This window comes from Arvicanthis niloticus, chromosome 11 (genome assembly GCF_011762505.2).
Source record: "Arvicanthis niloticus isolate mArvNil1 chromosome 11, mArvNil1.pat.X, whole genome shotgun sequence".
Lineage (NCBI taxonomy): Eukaryota > Metazoa > Chordata > Mammalia > Rodentia > Muridae > Arvicanthis > Arvicanthis niloticus.
Genome location: NC_047668.1, coordinates 61265542 through 61286280, shown reverse-complemented (window position 1 = coordinate 61286280; position 20739 = coordinate 61265542). Strand labels below are relative to the sequence as shown.

Genomic DNA, 20739 nt, shown 5'->3' with positions numbered 1-20739 from the left:
AGAACAGTCTAAATCCCTACAGTGTGATGCCGTTTCCCTGCTTTTCACCTAACCCATGCTGTTCAAGGGGACAAGGGACACAATGGAGAGAGGGACATGATATTTTCCTCATAAATTTCATTCTCTAAATAAATAGGGGAAAGAGTTGGAGAAAAATATTGTTTAATTTTGTACTGACACAAAATAAATTATGTTATTAATACACTCATAGTAGAGAGCAGATGTCCACCCAATGTCAACCATCACTGTCAACTTACATCTTAAAGGTTCTTCAAAGGGCCATATGTTAAAAGCTTGTTCAGTGGCTCAGTACTATTGTGATATAGTGGGGCATTAAGAGGTGAAGCCCAGAGAGAAGTCTTTAAATCACAAGAGCATGCCTCCAAGGGAACTGTGGGAGCTCAGGCATGTCCTCTTCGCTTTCCACTTCTCAGCCATGAGATGAGCGATCTTGTTTTGCCACGTGTTACCCCAATGATATGCAGCTTTACCACAGGACCAACGCAACGAAGCCAACTGTTAACAGGCTGAGCCAAAATAAGCCTTTTCTTTCAATAAATTGATTTATGCTGGGTATTTGTTATAATGACAAACGCTGACTAATTTCTTACCCAAGGGAGAGTTCCCCAACCTTGTATCCAGAAGTTTTTCATTTTTAAACTTTGGAGACATTTATAAATCTCACATCCTTCATTTTTGAGAAAGGAAGGGACAGAGGTGGTATGACATTTTTTGTCCCCCACCCCCACTTCCCAGGATTTATTACAGGGCCTATGTGAGAATTGACAAGGGAGAAGGATGTGGAAGGTGCCATGTGAACCAGTGGTCATGGAAAGTTCCAGCATTGGTAGACAGCCTGATGCACAGAATAGTTGTTTAATAGTTGTTCATTAACCTTTAACATGCTTTTATGGCTCAGATGGCTGCAATCACGTGGTTCTAATTCAAACATGTATGTGCTTCATAAATGAACACATAAGCTTCCTCGGGATTCATGTTGAGGACATTACCTTCAACAAGACATCAGAAAAACATTAATGTGCCTTTGTGTGTAATAAACATTGTCCTTGATTGTGGGAAGCAAAGGCTGACCTTAAATATGAGAAGAAACTGGCTTAGATGTCGTGACTGCTCTGTAAGCCTGTGCTGTCCAGGGTAGTCAGTGGGCCATGGCCAATATACTACAAATATATTTCCTTATTTTCATGGCTTTGCCATTCTGTATTTCTAGAGTCACAGAAATGTGGAGCTCATAAATGACCACAGAAGCATGATGAAAAAGGCATAGTCAGGACTGATTAGCACAGGTGCAAGGTGAGGGTCAGGACCTTTCACCTAGGATTTTTGCTATCACTCTGGGCTATGCAGACTTAAATATGACGCTAAGTAGCTTCTACATTGTCCCTTAGTGCTCCTAAATACAGAGCTGGGCATACACTGGCATCATTTTTTTTTCATTTGTTTTTCCTAACAAATAAAGAATTGCTTCTTAGCTCTTATTTTTTAAATTCAAGTTTTCATTTTTACCACTGAACTTTCATTAGAAAATTTTTTCAGAACTTTCCTTAATTTCTTTTTCATAATGTGGTTTGGTGCATTTAGGTTTTGTGTTTGTTTGTTTGTTTGCTTGCTTGCTTGCTTGCTTGCTTGCTGGCTTGCTTTGGGATTGAACCAGGGCCTTGGGCATGCTAGGCACGTACTCTACCATGGAGAGACCTTTCCCTTGCTTGATGCACTTAAAACTCAAACTTAATTTCCCTACCTTTTCATTCATTGTCTTTTAGGTGTTTGAGACATTGTCCTAATGTAGGCACCTGCCTTATAAAGTTATCCTCCTGGGTAAAAGCACAGTCTGGAGGCAGACAGTTGAAACCGAGGACCACACTAGTTCTTCTCTTCAGACATCATCTGTCTGTCCTGTGGTTTGTTGTCTGATTGTGGCTACAACCCTGGGCACTGATTCATGGAAACATATTTACATGGCAAATGATTAATCAGTGCAGGTGTTTGAATTACTGTGAGCTGACTCCCCAAATGAAGAACGTCTTTGTATTTATTCTTTAATCACACAAACCCAAGAGATCTGTGTGTTGACCACTTCAACTTCATACTAAGAGTATAGTTAATATTACCATTCTACTTAGAGATGTGTCCTTTGATAATAATTAGTGGGTATGAAGTCTGGGAACCAGGCTCCTATTCCAATGCAGCAGTCCTAGGTGATTTAGGCTGCCAGAGCTTAAGAAGAGTCATTGCTTTCATTTTTTTCACCCCTCCGCCCCCATGGCCATCAAAAGAAGACTATGCAGTTCATCATGGTGGTCAAGTTTCAGATGCTGCACTGTTATGAAGGCAAAGAGGGAAGCTGTACCTTCACTTGTTTAAGCAAGGGTAAGAGAATTTGTTTATGTTCCTTCCTCCTCAGAAAACAAGATATAATGGAAGATGTCTTCTATACACCTGCTGTGTCTAAACACTCTAGACCTGAAGACCATCCAAACAATCTGTCACAAGTGCCAAAGTAAGTAAATAATCAATCAGAGTGGCAGGTGATGAAAGGACATCAGACATTTTTTCTGACGCTGACACTCACGGCATTCACTTTGTCTCCTGAGTTCTTAGCTGTGCCAGGTACTGTGAGAGGTGCTGGGCATGTGCTAAATAAAGCACATGAACAGAAGAAATGGTTAATCTAACGCAGAGCAATGCCTTCTACAGTTACAGGGGAAAGCACAACAGATTCCTTACTGCTTTCGAAGAGAACAAAGAATGCTCTAGAAAGATGAAATCTTTAAAGCAGCACATGGTGGCCTGTAGGAACATGAAAGGCCGTCTGGTTCCTGGTTGAGCTAAGGCTAGAAACCCTGGTGACCCTAAAGGGACAGCAGGCATTTTGCCTGGTTCCCAGACACTAGGCTCCTGACACAAAGCCATAGCCCTCCATAGATTTGTGGCCATCAGTCATGTAAGGGCAATGCCCCAAGCCCCTCCACAGGTAGAGGACATGACCACATGTAGGCTCAAGCCGGATCTCCATATTAATGAGGTACCTAAAGGCCAGAAGGGCTTAGCCAATTAAGCTTTACTTCCCAGACACTCCTCCCTGCAAAAGGCATTTAACTTCAGGCCCACCCTGAGAAGTGGGGTACAGTTCTACTCATCCACTTTCCACCATGACAATAAATGCCTTAAAACCATGAACTGTCTCTTTTCATCGGGATCCAATGTGGGGAGCCATAGAGAAGGCCTTTGCCTACAGAGCTCCGGTCTAATCTCCCATACAAGGCCTCTCTGTGCCTCCAGTCATGACCACCAAGCCAAGCCAGCCACCTGCAGACAAGCCAAGGACTCCTCCATGAGGGATCCAGCTGGAGCTCTCCTTTTTTTCTCCTCAGCCCCAACTTTGTTCTCAGCTCTTCTGTGTCTTCCAGCGGTGCCTGGGTGCCCAAGAGCCTGAGAACCAGATGGCCCCAGCCTCATTGCAGGCCTGGGAACCCCCAAGCCAGCTCTGGCTGTCCTATACCTCAGACTGCGTTTCCCCCATCCCCAGAGTGGTGTCCTGAGGCTTCAGTACAACAGTGTGGGGTAAGTGCAGTCAAAACTCCGGAGTCCTGCCTCCCTGAGTGGCAGAGCCCTGTAGCAGAGCAGATACGGACCCTACTAACCCTACGGTGGCCCACAGCCAGAATCCTAGTACTTGAGAGTCTGAGGTCAGGGGGCCACAAGTTCAAGTCTAGCCTACGCTAAACCACAAAACACAGGCTAAAACAACCAACAAAAAATTAAAACAAAAGAAAACTAAAACAAAAAAACAAGGAGTCAGCAAGATGACTCAGCAGATAAAGAAACTCCGTACACAACTCCGCACACGTTTTAGTCTTCAATCTATATACAGGTGGAAAGAGAAAACGAGCTCCCGGAAGTTGTCCTTGGACCTGCACATGATTTCTGTGGTACCCTCAAGTCTCTCTCCCCTCCCTCCCTCTTCCTCCTCCCACCATCAACACACATAAACATTATACAAAATAAAAAGTTTTAAACTAAGAATAAAGACGGAGTCTTTGAATTTTCAGACAAAATAGAAGCAGAGGATTTGAGGACACAAGGAAGGAGCTGATTGGTTGGCTAAGTTAGTTGAAAGAGAGTAATGGGCTAACGTGTCTCTTAGGGAATAAAAACTTCTAGAAGAGGTACACATGGGCAGAGACTAGGCTCCTCCCACAGAAGGAAAATGTATTTGCCACGAGTTTACAGTCTCAAGTCATGCTCACTATGGATGTAAGTTTCTGTTTGCCTCATCCTTTGAGGCTAGACTCCTTATCGTGGACTGACCCCTAAATTATTCTCCTTTTTAAAGTGAATTGTCACAACATATCTTCTATGGCACTGGAAATTAAGATGCAGTGTCGTTTAGCACACGCTTGGCCCCTGGGACTCACGGTGAGTAGGTTGATCAAATCCATGTTAGGTTCCAAGTGGTGAGAGGCGTTCTGCAGGGAGACCAGTTCACTCAGGGTAACAGAAAGCTGGTGCATTTTCACAACGTTCACTTTGTTCTCTTCCATCCAGTCTGGGAAAATGACATGGACCGCTATCAAGTCTTTCAAGTGCACGCCAAGGATGGGGATTTTGAAGCCATCACAGTCGGCAAAGGCTTTGCGGTAATTGCAGTAATTGCCATTGGAGGAGACCAACTCTGTCATTTCGTTCCAGTTCTGGGAAGAGATGGAAAAGTAGAATTTTCAAACGGCAACTTTCTCCCCTGTCCGCTCCCAGATTCTGGAATCTGTGGTTTGGAGTTCCTCGGCTACAGGGAGGAGTGTCAGCTGTACCAACGTGCAGGAAGCTATCAACCAAGAGAATCAGAAAGATGCACTGGGCCTGCCTCTCACTTGGACAGCCTGCTCCATTCTGCAACAACACAGAAGTTATCTTGTATCGCTGTTTGTCTGTGAGCTGCTAAACGGAGTCACATATGCTTAGGATTCTGAGAGTCATGAGAAATTACAGTTCACAAAGGCAAGCATGTAGCATTTTACAGTACCCTCGTGGTTCCAAGAAAGTTACATTGCAAGTGTCACTTGAACGTTAATCTGAGACTGTGCAGGGCAGGAAAAGCTTCACTGAGCTGGATATTTAGATTTCCCAATAAAAGGGTGAATGTGACTGTGGTGAGTGTGCGTGTTATTACTTTATGTATATGAGTGCTCTGTCTGCATGTGTGCGTGTGTGTGTGTGTGTGTGTGTGTGTGTGCGTGTGCGTGTGCGTGTGTGTGTGTGTGTGTGTATCCACATGCACATGCCTGCCTGGTTTAGTGCCTGTGGATATTAGAGGAGGCTGTTAGATCCTTGGTACTGGAGCTACAGACAGTTGTGAGCCACCACACAGTTATTGGGAATCAAATCCACATCCTCTGAAAGATCAACAAGAACTCATAACAGCTGAATTTATAAACATATAGTATAACCCCTAAGATTTTATGTACAACTTAAATTTTCTTTTTGCCTTTTATTTGAAATGTAGTATAAAACTTAAGAAAAAAATAAAACCCGTAGTGAGTCCCACTGAACTTGAGGTGAGGGTAGAGCCAAGAGGCCAAATAAGGGTTCTTCTCTCGTTTATTTGCTTGTGTTTGTATAGATAATTAATCTTGGCTGGTTAGTGAACAACAGCTAGACTTTCTAAGAAATCTCCCCCTCATTATCCCCCCTTTCCAATAGCATCTCACATGACTCATGAGCTGTTTCTACCTCCAGCACCTAGGATGGGCTTTGGAAGGGAATTACCACCTATTTTGTTTGTAAACAGTTTAGGAAGAGAGAGGGCTAAGCCAATCAATACACTATGTTTCTCAGACAACTGCTATTGGTCCAGGATGACCATCATATGACTTGAGATGGCCTAAACGTATACAAAGAGGGTCTCTAATGAATAAGAACAGAGTGAAAATGAGAAGTCTTTCAAGAATATGAGTAGTTTTTGTCCTGTTGCTCCCCAAAAAACCCAATCAAGAGGGAAGGTCGGCTAATAACAGCAAAAAGGCAAAGAAGCAAAAAGTAAAAAATGAACAAACGCAGCTACAAACCCCTGATATTCAGAAGGTGAAGCAACTGATCCAGGCTCTGGTACAGGCACCCCTGGAGTCTGCCCTGCCACTGGACTGCCAAGGTTCTCAGACAATAGCTCGCTTTATTATTTAACCAATTTAGATTTTTTTAAACGTCTTTAAGGTTAAAGCAGTACACACCCTACTGCCACTACAGCCAAGTGTTAGTATGAGGGAAAATGTTTCTTTCTACTCAGAAAGTAAAACGTTTATTTGATTTGGTCTGTAATTTTCTTTTTTTTTCTTTTCTTTTGGTTTTTTGAGACAGGGTTTCTCTGTGTAGTCCTGACTGTCCTGAAAGTCACTCTGTAGACCAGGCTGGCCTCGAACTCAGAAATCCACCTGCCTCTGCCTCCCAAGTGCTGGGATTAAAGGCGTGCGCCACCACTGCTCAGCTGGTCTGTAAATTAATATAGCAAAGAATATCTATTATATTACTAATATCAGTGAACTGGCTTTTAAAGGCACATGCTTTTGTTTGTGACGACTCAGTTATGACTCTGAATATTTCTATATAAGACCTCCTGCTTCCCCTTCCTCTGCATCTCCCATGAGCCACAGTGTTGCAACTAGAGTAGGCATCCATGAATCCACTTCGGAGGCTCTGGTATTTATTTTACTCATGCTGTATATTTCACTTTTATCGGAGTGCTGGTCACATAGCAAGCACCAAATAAATATTTGGTGACATTAATAATATATTCATCTTTGGTTGGGACTTTTTCTTTCTTTCTGTATTTATCTATTTGTTAGGGAGGGCACATGCATTGCTCAGCATACATACACCCATCAGAGAATAACTGTTGGGAATAAGTTCTTTCCTTCTACAATGTGAGTTCTAGGGATCAGACCCAGGTCATCAGGTTGATAGCAAGCATCCCCACCTACTGAGGTATCTCACCAGCCTGGCCAGAACATTCGTATGGTAACACCACCAGCAGCAATCTGGTTGTGTATGTAGGCTCGGCCAATGGGGCTATTTCTTCTCTATTTTGTACCCATCTATAACTTGGCATTGGTTTAAGATTAAACATGTTACCCTCCTATGTAATATCGGCATATATCAGAGCACGTCTCAGCAAATTAAAATGCCTACTTAGAATGCAGATGAAAATCCATGGTACCTTTGTAACTTCGGAAGAGAGGTGAGAATGAGTGTCTTTGAGTCGGGAAATGGAGCTGTGACTAAGGCCACCAACCACAGCCATCAAGGTGTTAAAATTTTTTAGTTGAAGGAGTTTCTGAAAAAAAAAAAAACCAACAACAACAACAAACAAACAAACAAAAACCATTAACACCAATACTTGGTAAGGATTTTAAAAGTTATTTTTGAATTCCCCAAGTTACAGGTGAATACAAGCACAATTTTAATAACAAGAATCTAGGGAGAAAACACACATCAGTTTAAGATGAAATGAAAGTTGAATTCTCTAAAAATACAATACCAGTCATTTCACATTAACACAATTAAATACTTCTAAGCATTGCCTTTTAAAAGCAATCTTGCTATGTAATATGGTAATATGTAATATGGTGTGTTCATTAGATATCTATGCATGGTTTAATATAGTCCAGTGCTGACTATTGTTGATAACAATTTCTTCAATGACTTTTCTCAATACAATTAATGAATATACAGAATCCCCAAACCCAGGTCTGATTATGTTGAGGGCAAACCTGTGCTACATTGATGAACTTCGTGATGACTTCTGCCCTTTGTTGAGCACTTGGTTTGCTAAGAACCATCAACTGGACCCACTTAGAAATTCCATTAAATAAAGCAATAGATCTCTCCAATGTCGGGTTATTCTCCAGGCAGCCATGGATGACGTAGCTCTGATAATCTGTGAACTGGCAAAGAAAGAATGAAAGATTCTGAGCTATAATGGAGTTTTCACAAAATCAGACGTTACACAGTTGGATAAAAGCAGTGAGCTAGCCTTTCCTAACAACGTGGTGATTTCTTCCATTTTTCATTTATAAGGGTTTCTTTCAAGGTTTCTATACCTGTGTGCCTCTAATGAGCTATCTTACTACATTTAAAAATTTAGATACAAACACACAAATCAGAGTGCTTTAGAGGAGGGGGAAGAAGGAGAGAAATTTAAAGTTATATTCCAGAGAATTCCAAGCGTACTGAACCCTAAGATTCATGTAGGCCATTATCCTGAGAAAATTAATGGATCAGACAGGATCAGTATTTCCTACAAAAAAACCCCTAAGGTTGCCATTTTTATTTTTACTAGTGACCCCAAAGGACAAGCACATTTAAGATACAATGGCACACACTAAAGAACAGGAAATGGATGAAATATAATATTTTCAAAAACAATAAGCTTCTAGTATTTCAAGGGGGGAGACAGGAAAAAACAAAGTAAGGTTGCTTTTTAAAAAATGAAAGAAATCCATGTTCTAGTCAAACATCATCTTGCTTCCTAGCAATGGTGCAATTTATGTCAGGGTCCTTGGAAAGGGATGATTTCACCTGAGCTCACAAGATATGTCAAAGTAACCAGCTGATGAAAACACTATAAAGAAGTAGATTGTGACAAAGGGTGGTTTGACAAGACTGTAGCTGAGGAAGGAAGGAGAGCAGAAAGAAAAAGAAACATAGAAAGGGAATGAGGGTCCATCAAGATATGCAGGGAGGAAAGTCTAAGTCAGGACTTCTGTCTCCGTGAAAGAGGCCATGTAATGTTGAGATCTCCTCAAAGCCTACAATTCTTAATTCTCAACCTATTTTCATAGTTAGGCATTGTAGAGATACCAAAATAAGTTAACTCACTCCCAACCCTCACCGCCATAAATAAAAGGCCCAGCAAAACTGTTCACTTGAAGGAGGTCACTCAATCTAAAATAAACCTTGAATGGTTAAGTCTCTGCTGAATATTTAGAAAAATCAGGCTTTAATTCTATGAAAGGAGACATTGAACATAGCGGCAGAAATATAGCTCCTGAACCATAAACTAAAGACAGGATAATATTTACATTTGGTTAAAAGGGATTGTTCTTGTGAATTGAAGGCACATTTCCAACAGAGCCCAGTGGCAGAGACTGCCAACACTTGAGAGTATGAACACATAGCTCTTGGGAAAGTTGGCACATTGCTTGTTACCCTTGGAAGAATAACCGTCAAGTTCCTTACTGAGATCCTTCTAAAAGATTTATGCTCCAGAAAAGTCAGGTGCTCAGCCAATTCAATGGGCTCCAGATGGTCAAATAAGAGACAAGCCTTCCCTTTTTTGGATACTTTTTTCCTCTGTGTGACTCTCCTCATCCAGTCATAGGAAGGACTGTGAAAGAAGAACAAGTCTGGTCAGCGAGCTGAAAATGCATTTCACTTGGTGGAAGATATTAACCTACTGACTAACTCTTGGCCTACTGCCAGGAGCTTGTGTGAAAATACATGCCCTGTCCTCCATATTTGAAGAGAAAAAACACCCACCTTTTGCCAACAGACTTAGAGTTGTTTTTGTCTAGGCACGGTAAGTTTGCCCTGATAAGTCCTGAATTTCTTACTTGGTACTCCTTGTGATCAAGCAAGATCTGAACTATAAAGAAGAGGTCAGGGCTAGACTTATAAATTCAGAAGTTTGTTGGCATATAGACGGTGATTCAAGGAGCTTGGAAACAACCATGATTTTGTTTATCACACCTGAGCATTGTACAGATTATCTGAAAACCTCATTATGAAGACAAAGGCCTATATCTCACTTCCAGAGACACTGATTTACTAGAAATGAATCTGAATGACAGGCATTGTAAACAAGAATCCCTGGTGAATCCTGCTTCATTCATTAATGATTAGTCTGGAAGAAACAGTCCAAGCAAAGAGAATTCCTAAGACAAGAAATACGTATATTTGACTACATCCATAATCCTAGCACTTAAGAAGCCAAGACAGGAAAAATCATCAAAACTTCAAGGACAGCTTAGGCTACACAGTGAATTTCAGGCCAGCTTGGGATAGAATCTACAATTGTAATATGGGCAATCACACCTAGCATCAAAACACTTTCCCTGGCAGAGCTAGCTGATCTGTATTAAATGAGTCTAATTAGTATTAAGTACCTAATGAAATAACTAGTCAGTGATACAACTATGGTCAACATTTGTGGAACCTTAGGTGAACTTCTGAAGCACTGGGGTAGAGAGCTTCTTAGATTTGAAGAAGAATATGAATCTTAAGGAGAACTTGTTAAGGTATAGATTCCAATCCAGAAGGCTTAGGCAGAACCCAAGACTGTTTTCTGATGGGTTCCTAGGAGAAATCAGTGTGGTTATCTGAGTAGCGAGGGCATAGGAAACATTGACTAAATTCAGATTCAAGAACAAAGTACTCAGTATCTACTATGTGCCAAATGTTTCCTTGTGCTCTCTTGTGTACTTTTAAAACATAGAATAATCCCACAGAGTTACTGTGCCATTTTACAGACAAACTGCAGCTTAGAGAGATAGATGGTATCTGATATAGCTGTGTTCACTGTAGTCAGGCTGTCTTTAAAGAAGAAACTTCCATCTAGAATAGTAGTGATTCCAGTCAAGCAGAGTCATTTCTCCCTCTTCCCCAAAGCAATGGACCCACAAAGATCAAAAGACTCATGCCACTCTTACATGCTGGATATGTCCATGAGGTTGATGTGTTTTTCATATCCTAGTTGACTAGCTACTTCCCGGAACTCCTCAGTCATGCGAATCAAACCAAGGTCCAAATTAAACTCTGCAGGAAATTTCAGAATCCAGTACCTGAAAGGTATAGAAAGGACTTTTGACAGCTGGAAGGTTTCACTTGGACTGCACTTGGAGACTATTTTATAAATTGAATATAACACTGAATCCAGCACCATAGTTCCAAGTTGACAGCTCCTATCCCCAGCAATCCTAATGTGTGTCTTTCCGCTCTTCAAGAACCAAGATCCTGCAAACCCTAACTTTTCCTGACTTACTACAGAACAGAGCTTACGGGAACCCCATCCCAATTTATGGTAATATATATGTTGAAGGAGTAGAAAACACTGAATCTACCAGATCTGTGAGCTGGTTTTACTCCCTAAGGCATTAGCCCCTACTTGAGCTCTAGTCCGTAAGGTAAATTTTACACTACCCACCAATAACAGAGAAGAACTAACAGTTACAAAGACAGGGAGAAGAAGTATTGGCTATTTAGGAAAATCAGGATTTGTTGACAATTCCAGAACCCAAAACTATGCGAAACTAAATCTATAAGGGTATTTACCTCATGAAATAGCAGACTTTCAGTCGGAACTCATCAGACCTCTCTCCGCTGGCATTCCGATACGTAGGGTAGTTAAGAAAATATTTACACGTCTTCTCTTTGTATGTGCCTAGCCTACACTGCTCCAATAATTTACATGAATCCCAGGCAACATTTGGTTACAGGCTAAGAACCTCTAATCCAAAACCTTGAAATGCAAAATACCCCAAACTCTGAAACTTTTGGAGAGCCAACAATACCACATGGAAGAAACTCTACTCTTGACTATAATGTGATTCTGTAGTCAAAGGTACATTCATTCAAAACAGTCTATTTTTAGACTTGGGTGCCATTTTTATTGACATCTTATGGTGTAAGTACAGCTATTATTAAATTTGTTAAAAATCTAAAATATTAAATGTTTGGGTTTCAAAATTGTGGATGATGTGAACTCAACCTACAGATAGTCAAATGGGCATGGAAGTAGGCTGTGAGCATGCCAACACTGAGCAGTCAAACTTGGCTTCTGAATGCTCTGGGGTATACTTTTGGTTCGGTGGAAAAGTCATTTGCAAGCTAGTTGTACCTTTCCTGAGTACTTGCCAACCAACAACCACAAACTGGTTGCAAGTACACTGCAAAGTATACATAATTCAAAATTGATAGTACCCAGAAGCACCTTTGTAGCTAAAAAAGATTTTGTATTTAAGATTGGTTTTGTATATAGCAAGTACTTTAATCTCACTGCTATTTAAAAATGTCCTGTTCCAGTATGTTAATATTAAGGCTGTATTATTTGTTCTTAAGTCTATTCACTGGTTCTCTGTTAACAAATATTCCTACTGTAGTGAGGATTAGTGAGCCTGGAGTAGGTAAAGAATTTACAGAGGAAAATGTCAGTCTTCAACTTTCATATGATCTGAAATTTCCCACACTATGCTTAAACATGCCCAAATAGCCCTCTGCATTTGTGTTTCATGCTTTGGCAAGCTCACTAAGAATGAGTGCTGTTTGCAGATGAACTCAGTGGTCCATGTAAGGCTCAAGTGCTTAACTCCCTCCTCCTCCCCTACACTCTGCCTGGACCAGTGGACACAGAGATCGTGCTCACTTCCAAGGCTCTCCATTCAGGGTGAGAGTCTCCTTACCCTCTCTAACATCCCCTTATCCCTTAAGGTTGTAGGAAGATGGGAGGAAGACATGTGGAGAGGACAGGCTTAATCGCTGCTTGGCTTATGTAGCCTCGGCAGGCAAGAATGTTTGGGCAGACTTTCTAAGTCTTGGGCTCCTCTCCCTTTCCTGCATGTGCTCTCAGTGTCACAGAGCCTCCTGGATGGTACAAGGCAGAGATAGAAAAACACACTTAGAGATTGTACAACATGTACAGATCTTAGTAAATAAACCTCTTGATATTGTAAGAACACTTACATTATCATTCATGCACCTTTTAATCATTTTCAGGGCCATATTATACACAAACACCAGTAAAGAACTGCCCTTTCTACAAAAATGGGATTTTCTTCAACTATGTGAAAATTTAGTTTTCAGTCTTGTACAGATTTTTGGTTTGTTTGTTTGTTTTGTCAATAAAACCAAAAATTATCAGCAATTAACAAATTATAGGGGAAAAACAAAAAACAAAACTAAACAACAGAAAAAAAAAACCTATTTGTTGAGACCCGTTTAGGAGTCACATATCAGATATTCTACATATCAGATATTTACATTACTATTCATGATAGTAACAAAATTACATTTATGAAGTAGTAGTGAAATAATTTTATGGTTGGGGGTCACCACAACATAAAGAACTGCATTAAAGGGTTTCAGCATTAGGATGGTTGAGAACCACTGTTCTAGAACATTCTCTGTGTCTTACCAGCAAGAGGAAATGTAAAAAGTAAGCTAGGTTTTGTTGTCATGGAAGGAAAATATTAGGTCCCGAGTCAGTGTGTTAAATATTCTTTCATCACATTACCACCCAAAATGTCAAGGATGAGTTAGGAACCCTCAGCCTACAACTCCTATTCCATTTCATGTCTTACTGATATCTTCAAGCACAACCAAACACCCAGTATTTAGTCAACTATTTGGTCCATCATCCAGATGTCTCATCTAGCATCTATCTAACCTCAAAACAGCTGGATAACTAAATAAGACTTTATTTACCTCAATCTACTTGCTTTAGACACTCTATCTAAATAGAACAGAACTTGATTTGTGACTAAAAGTATTACACAGCAGTTGAAAAGATATATGCAAAGGAGTTTTCCTGCCAGTTCAGTGGAAGATAAATACCATCGGTGCATCAGTAGCACAATTCTGGGCAAGTAACTGTCATTCAATTCTCCATTGTCATCTGTGGGAAATCAAAAAGGGGTGAAGAGATGCCCAGGTTAATCTTTTCTTCCTTTAATATCACAGTGTCAACAATGTCCCCTAAGCCCCCATTATATTTTGTAAGATTTATTTTTAACATTTTTAATTATGTGTACAGGAGTGGGTACATGCACAGGAAGCCAGAGGCATTAGTGGGAGTTGCAGGCAATTGTGAGCCATCAGACATGTTTTCTAGGAACTGGGCTCTGTCATCCTTAAGAGCAGCGTGCACGCTTAACTGCCGAGCCATCTCCCCAGTCCCAAAGTCAACTGTCTTTATTACTTCATACTTTTGCTGTTATTTCCTTGCAAACCAAGGCAGATGGTTTACAATTCTTCTGCTTTACAACTGATTAAATTTAGCAAATATAAGTTGAGGACATCCAGGTAAATGTGAATTGAAAGTAAATAATGATTAAGTTGTCAGAACAAGCATGGCCTTGGAATATTTGAAACGTATCAAAAATGTTGATTATCTGAAATTCAAATGTAAGCAATCATCTTGCATTTATTTATTTATTTATTTATTTATTTATTTATTTATTTATTTATGAGAGTAAGGGTACATCATTTGTGGAGGTCAGAGAACAGGTTCCAGGAACTGGATCTCTCCTTCTACTATGTGAGCACTGGAGACCAATCTCAGACTATCAGGGTTGCCAGTGCAAAGAGATGAGCCACTTTGCTGGCCACAATCATTTTGTATTTTATCCAATAGCCCTACTGGCTTACTTCTGGTTTCTATCAATTAAATAAATTAAACTGTTAAATTGATTAAACAAAGTTATCTTGTGTGATTCCAGTGCTCGATGATAAAATAGACTAACAGCAAAACAAAGGCTCATAGCTGTGGTAGACACAGCAGATATACAAATGAAGATTATAGTATATTGTGCAGTTCGCATAAACAGATATATGTGTCAAAGAAGACAGTCATCAGTGTGGCCTGGACCATATGCATGAGACCATACACTGGGAAGTGAGATGGGAGAAGTAAGAACCACTTTTGAAAGGTTATTAGGAATTATTAATATCTAGCATGACAACAGATGATCTCAAACAGAATTTCAATGAGAGAAGAAAGAGATAGAAGTAAAAAAATGACACAAGGAATGTTCCAGAAATGAGTGGTAGTTTGGAGTATGAGCTGTAGGCAGTGAAGAGAAAGAAACACCAGTGATAGAGTGATAGACTAGGTCTGCCCTCAGACATCAAGAGGCAGACATTGAAGCCTATTCCATAAAGAACCTGCATATGAACAGAAGCATATGAACGGAAGCAAGTGGCAGCATCAAGAAGCACAAAGGGCCCAAAGAGGAAAGGTTCATACCAAACATCTCAATGCATGTGCTGAGAAGTTCATCCAATGTCGCCGCTTTCCCAAGGCCGTTGGACCCCATGGTTCTTTAACCGTTGTCAAAAATCTGGAGACATTTCCAGCAGCAGACAGATTACCTCCATATCTGTATGCCCAGTGGTCCTCACTCTTTGATAGTCTATGTTCCTTCCTAATTATACTTCAAGAACGCTCTAAAAGAACAAGAGGAAAAGACTCTATTTAGACCACATCAAGGAACTGCTTTTTAAAAAATCTTTCCCCTCCCAATAGACTGTGTTTTCTACAAGAAAAGTATCAAGTTGACAGGTGATCTTAATGGCCAGGAGAATAAAATACCTGGGTGGAGTGTCCCTTAGCATTCACTGTGATCTGAGACCACAGAGGTTCCATCTTAAATGGCATCTCTTTCTGCAGTTAAACAGTTTTTAAACTAATATCTTATACATTCTTCATATTCTTACATAATAAGGTATTCAGGAATACCACACCCTTTCCTTAGTTTAATGACATTGCAGACATATTTAGGGACATACAATTTTAAATACAATTAGAGTTATGAGCATCATCCTCATTGATCATGTAAATGTTCAACAACTTTAAGCAAAAATTCAAAATCTTTCCTAAACTTGCTAATAGCAACATTATTACTATGAGTAGTTGCCTTAGTTACTTTTTTATTGCTGTTAAGAGATACCATGACTAAAGCAACTTATAAAAGAAAACATCCCTTGAGGCTCATGGTTCCAGAGGGCCTATGACCATCATGGCGAGAAGCATGGCGGCAGTCATGTATGCTGCTGGAGCAGTAGCTGAGACCACATCTTGATCCACAATTACAGGTGGCAAGATAACTAACTGGGAATGTGTGACCTTTTGGAAATTCAAATCCCACCCCAGTGACACACCTTATCCAACAAGGCCACATTTCCTAATCATTCCCAAACAGTTCCACCAACTGGTGACCAAGCATTCAAACATAAGAGTCCATGGGGCCATTCTCCTTCAAACCACCACAACAGTAAAAAGCATTATTGATTGTTTATTGACCAACCTCCTGATGCAGTAAGTACAGAAGCTTTAATCTTACCCAGCTTTATTGACTAGACCTTCATACGGTTGCTGCAAGGCACCAATTATTATTCTCTATTTATACAAATAAGCTTATGGGATTCATAGGGACTCAACAATTTAATCCAAACTACCACATCTTTCCTAGGAGCAAGGTCCTCATGATAAAATAAAACTTACTTCTGGGCCCCCTTTTTTCTCATATGACTCCCCTAGGTATGAATAACATGAGCTGTCACCACACCGTTTCCTAATCTAGTATAAAGGGCATTACTCTTTCACACCATCTCAGAAAGAATGACAATTATCAGTCATAGAAGTAAGAGAATGTCATGGGGCAAATGGGGTCTGAAACATCTTAGAGTTGGTTATGGAATGTGTCCCTGTTGGAGAGACAGCACCACCTTACTTCAGAGAGCCAGTCTCTGATGCCAGTTCATCATAGGACCTTGAGAGACACAGACCACCATGCTGTAAAGCATTATCCACTTTGGACAATGGGGTGCATAAATGAGGTCGTTGGGGACTCTTCTAGTGAGCTGTTTGACCTAGTGCTTATTTCCTTCTCAAATTTGTTTATGGAACTGGCGATCACTGGACATCAGATGTTTCATTAAGCACAAAAGCTACCAAGATGAACGAAGGAACCATTCTGTCCTCGTCTTTGGTGGGCTCACAGTCAGCTATAGAAAGCACAGGAGAAAAATGACTAATGTCCATATGCATAACTGCATTCATTCACTGACATCACCACAGGATGACATTTGGGTGAGTCTGTGTATTGGACATAGAATTCTAGATGGAAAAAAAGGGAGAGAGGGTGTTTCAGATTTCTTGTCAATTTGTTCTATATAGTCATGTCTTTTTGCCTAGGGTGCCAGTCTCAGAAGATAAAAAGAATGGCTTACTGAAAGCAACAGGCAGGGGATTCATAACTTTCATACACCCCACAACAAACCTTCCCAGACCACCCCACTTAAAAAAAAAAAAAAAAAAAAAAAAAACCACTTCTCCTTCATGCCACTTCCAACTCAGCATACCTTACTTAATTCTCTTCCTGAATTTATCTTTGTTTGAATGCCTGAGGCAATAACTCTCCACAGACCTCCCCCCACCACCAAACTTACCAATTTATGAATGGATTTCTGAATGAATAAAATAAAAATTATCCTGTTTGTCTGAATAATGCAAATTAGTGTGAGAATTAGAGACTGCATAAAACCTAAGACATTTTGTTTTTTTTTTTTCCTTTTTCCATTTGATTCACTAATTTGAATTAGCTTTAGAAAATCCTGCCAGCCTTTTATATTTAACAGGGTCTACCCATAGTCATAAGAAGAATTCCATACCTCTTCTAGGACAGCACGTCCCCGATTTTTCTTAAATGTAAACTCCATTAGTAAGTTTAAAGGTAAGACTGAAGAATTAGCTGGAAATAGTGGTATGTGACTGGAAGTGGTTCAGTCGGCCAAGCCCAAAATGATTCTTGAGTCACCTGGGAAGTGTCAAGTTCTCCACAAGTGGTTAGAAATAACCTGTACTAAAGATCTGTCACTGGTTTTGGAGCTGTGAACAGTGAAGTATCTGGTATGTAATGGGCCAAGTGGACTGGGCTATTGGGTTACTATCTGTTTCTGCAATCACTAAGCCTGTCTGTGTCTCCACTTATCCTTTGTCTCCTGCATATTTACCTGTGATCACATTTCATTCATGTGGGCCTTATTGTGTCTACAAATGCCTTTTCCAAAACAAAGATTCTGCCATGTAAAAACAATGGTATTTATGCTTTAAAATGGACACTGAGGAAAAATGTTACCTATAATTGTATGCAAAAATATGGTTCTCACTAATGTCATGGTATTTTTTGTTGTTGTTGTTGTTTTGCTGGGCATGTTTGAGGTTTTTTTTTTTTTATGTGACTGTAATTGATTATTTTAAAAAGCACTTACAATCTATTTTCATTCAGATAGAGTTCCAGGTCTGAAAAGATGCCAAGGGCAGTTGTTATCCCTGGGAAGGACATGGGAGGAGCAAACTGAAGAACTGGTTCATTCAACTCAAATGATAAGGGCTCTGGAAAACCTGAAGACAATAGCAGAAAAGAAACTAAAGTTAGTTAGTAAATGGAACCCTAAAAAATTTATCTGGGGCTGAAGAACTCACATGGTAGTCCCTAAGGTCTATGTAGTATTGGAAATTTGGTGTAAACATCAAATTAAGATCAAATAAGAGGGGAATATACTCAAAATAATGATTTGGTGGCATGATTTTTTTTAGTCAATTGGCAGAGTAAAGGCCTAGATGGTAAAAATGTTTTCTGTGAAATGCTGGTGACATAGGTTCAACCCTCTAGATCCAGTTAAAAATTGAGAGACAGAACTGTCTCCACAAAATTGTTCTTTAATCTCCACACAAATCCCAAAGCATGTGGCCATCCACACCCCAGATAAATAATAAATAGAATTTAATTTTTAAAAACTTGCCTTAAAACAACTCATGTTTTTTTAAAGTTCTATTCTATGAACATAATTTAAAATTCTACTTCAGTTGTGTATTTATCTCTAGGAAGTATTCATATATGAATGTACAAGAATTGACCCAAATGTTCATAAACTTTTAAGCAACATTTACCACCATCCAAGCAAGAGATGATGCTGTTTTAACCAGAGGAAGGACAAAAATAGGTGATTGCAGAGTGTACATTGAAAATAGATCCAATAAGATGGATCTATTGATCATGGGGAGTTTACAGAATTTAAGAGAATGCCAGCATGTCTACCTAGATATCAGGCCGGGTTATAGAGCCAGTTCCAAGCTGGAGGAACTTTTGAGTTCATTCCTCAATGAATAGGAAAGTTCATTGAGAGAAATGATGCGTTCATTTTGGTCATGTTGAGCTAGCGATGTCTGCAACACTCAAGGAACTTTAAGCTGTAACTGAATAACTATCAGAGACTCCAAGTTGAGATTTAAAAAAGATTAAATGCTAAAAGTCATCAGAGGGAGGAGTTGAAAGTATAAGTCAGTAAGAAGTTAATTCACATAATGCTCCTAGCAGGACAGGGGTGATGGATGGCAGGCATTAGTGGAGGGATTGGTCTTAGGGAATCGAATGCTACCTCTTTTGGTGCAGGGGTGGGGGGGAGGGGCAGTGGGGAGAAGAATAGGAGGTAGATAGATTTTTCATTTTGATGGCTAGATATTAAGGGAGCCCTTGCATGGCTATGGTAGCTACAGATCTGAGATTTATCAACAGAATACTTGAGACACTAAGAAGACGACACCAAAACTCCCATGCACAGCAGAAACTTGGTGATTGCGATGACATTCCGTATTCTTTGTCCTTTATGCTATTATCGTGTGGTGTCTCTGAAGTTATTTTGAACTTTCTGGAACAACTTAATATGACATTCTCTTCTTTACGAAAGGTTCTGGCTTCCTGTTGCTCTGGTACGGTCATGCTCTTTCTGCAAGTTTGACCCACAGACAGACGGCAGGGTTGCCACAGGTCCTAGCTAACATTTCATCTCTCTTTGCCTGACTGGGCGGGGAGGCCATTCATCCACCAAGGGAAATCAATAGAGATAATGATAGAGAAATTATTTCTCTCTTACCATGTGAACTGATTCAGGTTATTTCATCTGGCAACTACAATCTTAGTTACCCTCACCATGGTCACCATCTTCCCAACCAGGCTTCCTACATCCCTGGCTATCATTAATCCTCCAGCACCTTCCTTACCTGTTGTCTTTAAAAAGATTTAAAAATAAATAAATAAAAACGTCAAACTGGCACTGCCATTCTTTTCCCAGCTCACACTTTCTAGTTAGATTTTAGATTTGTCTTTGGCCTTTTCAACATGGATCTTGTGCCTTTAGCTTTCCATGCCAGTGCTTTCAAATCCATCTCCTGATTCTTTGGCTTTCTGCTTCTATCCTGTTTCCTCCCATTAGTCACTTCCCAGCATGCTCATTGGTTTTGTTCTCATCTCTGTCAAAGCAGGTTGGGTCACAGACCTACTGGAATAGTTTGAACACAGAGAATTGGCCCATGTGCTTACAGCCAAGGCAAATCATTGCACATGCGCCACAATAGATGGTATGAAGAATAAAATCCCCATACTTATGGCTGGCTAAGCTTTAGTCCAAAGGTCATTTAACAATGACAACAGGAATAAATACCCATAGAAAATAGTGTATTCTTCAACTCTAAAACTATTTTCTATTCTTGCCAATGCTAATTTAAAAACATTTTCCTGGGTCTTAAGCCATGTGCTATCTGTTCATTTATCATTTCCTTCTAAAATATTTTACTAAATTAATAGGATATTAACTAATATTCATAGGATATTTTGTCCTAATTTTTTTTTTAAAAATCAAAGTAATAATAACATGTAGAAATACCACTTATTGCTGGCAATATATATCATGAAAGTTGCAATGCTGGGATATATATATATATATATATATATATATATATATATATATATATTCTACTTTAATAAAATCCAAAAAGCTAAGCATTACTCTCTTTACTGCATAAATAAGAATGTAGAGACCTAAAGAGGCTGAACGGATTGTCCAATAGCATATTACTCTTACTTTCCAAAATACAGGTCTGATTCCAAAATT

At 39.8% G+C, this 20739-nt stretch overlaps 1 protein-coding gene across 2 annotated transcripts in view; it reads right to left on the bottom strand.

Moving 5' to 3' along the window:
• Rasgrp3 (RAS guanyl releasing protein 3) overlaps positions 1–20739 on the bottom strand; it is a 66705-nt gene that overhangs the window by 24101 nt on the left and 21865 nt on the right. The window contains exons 2-10 of one of the 2 annotated variants that reach the window (XM_034514520.2): positions 18058–18190; positions 15032–15231; positions 13579–13681; positions 11344–11406; positions 10722–10853; positions 9253–9400; positions 7785–7958; positions 7232–7348; positions 4440–4715 (exon numbers count right to left, since the gene is read on the bottom strand). In XM_034514520.2, the coding sequence (XP_034370411.1) occupies positions 4440–4715; positions 7232–7348; positions 7785–7958; positions 9253–9400; positions 10722–10853; positions 11344–11406; positions 13579–13681; positions 15032–15101 (1083 nt within the window). In that variant the 5' untranslated portion in view covers positions 15102–15231; positions 18058–18190. The remainder of the gene's footprint in view (positions 1–4439; positions 4716–7231; positions 7349–7784; positions 7959–9252; positions 9401–10721; positions 10854–11343; positions 11407–13578; positions 13682–15031; positions 15232–18057; positions 18191–20739) is intronic. The other variant, XM_076942294.1, reaches the window with a different exon arrangement.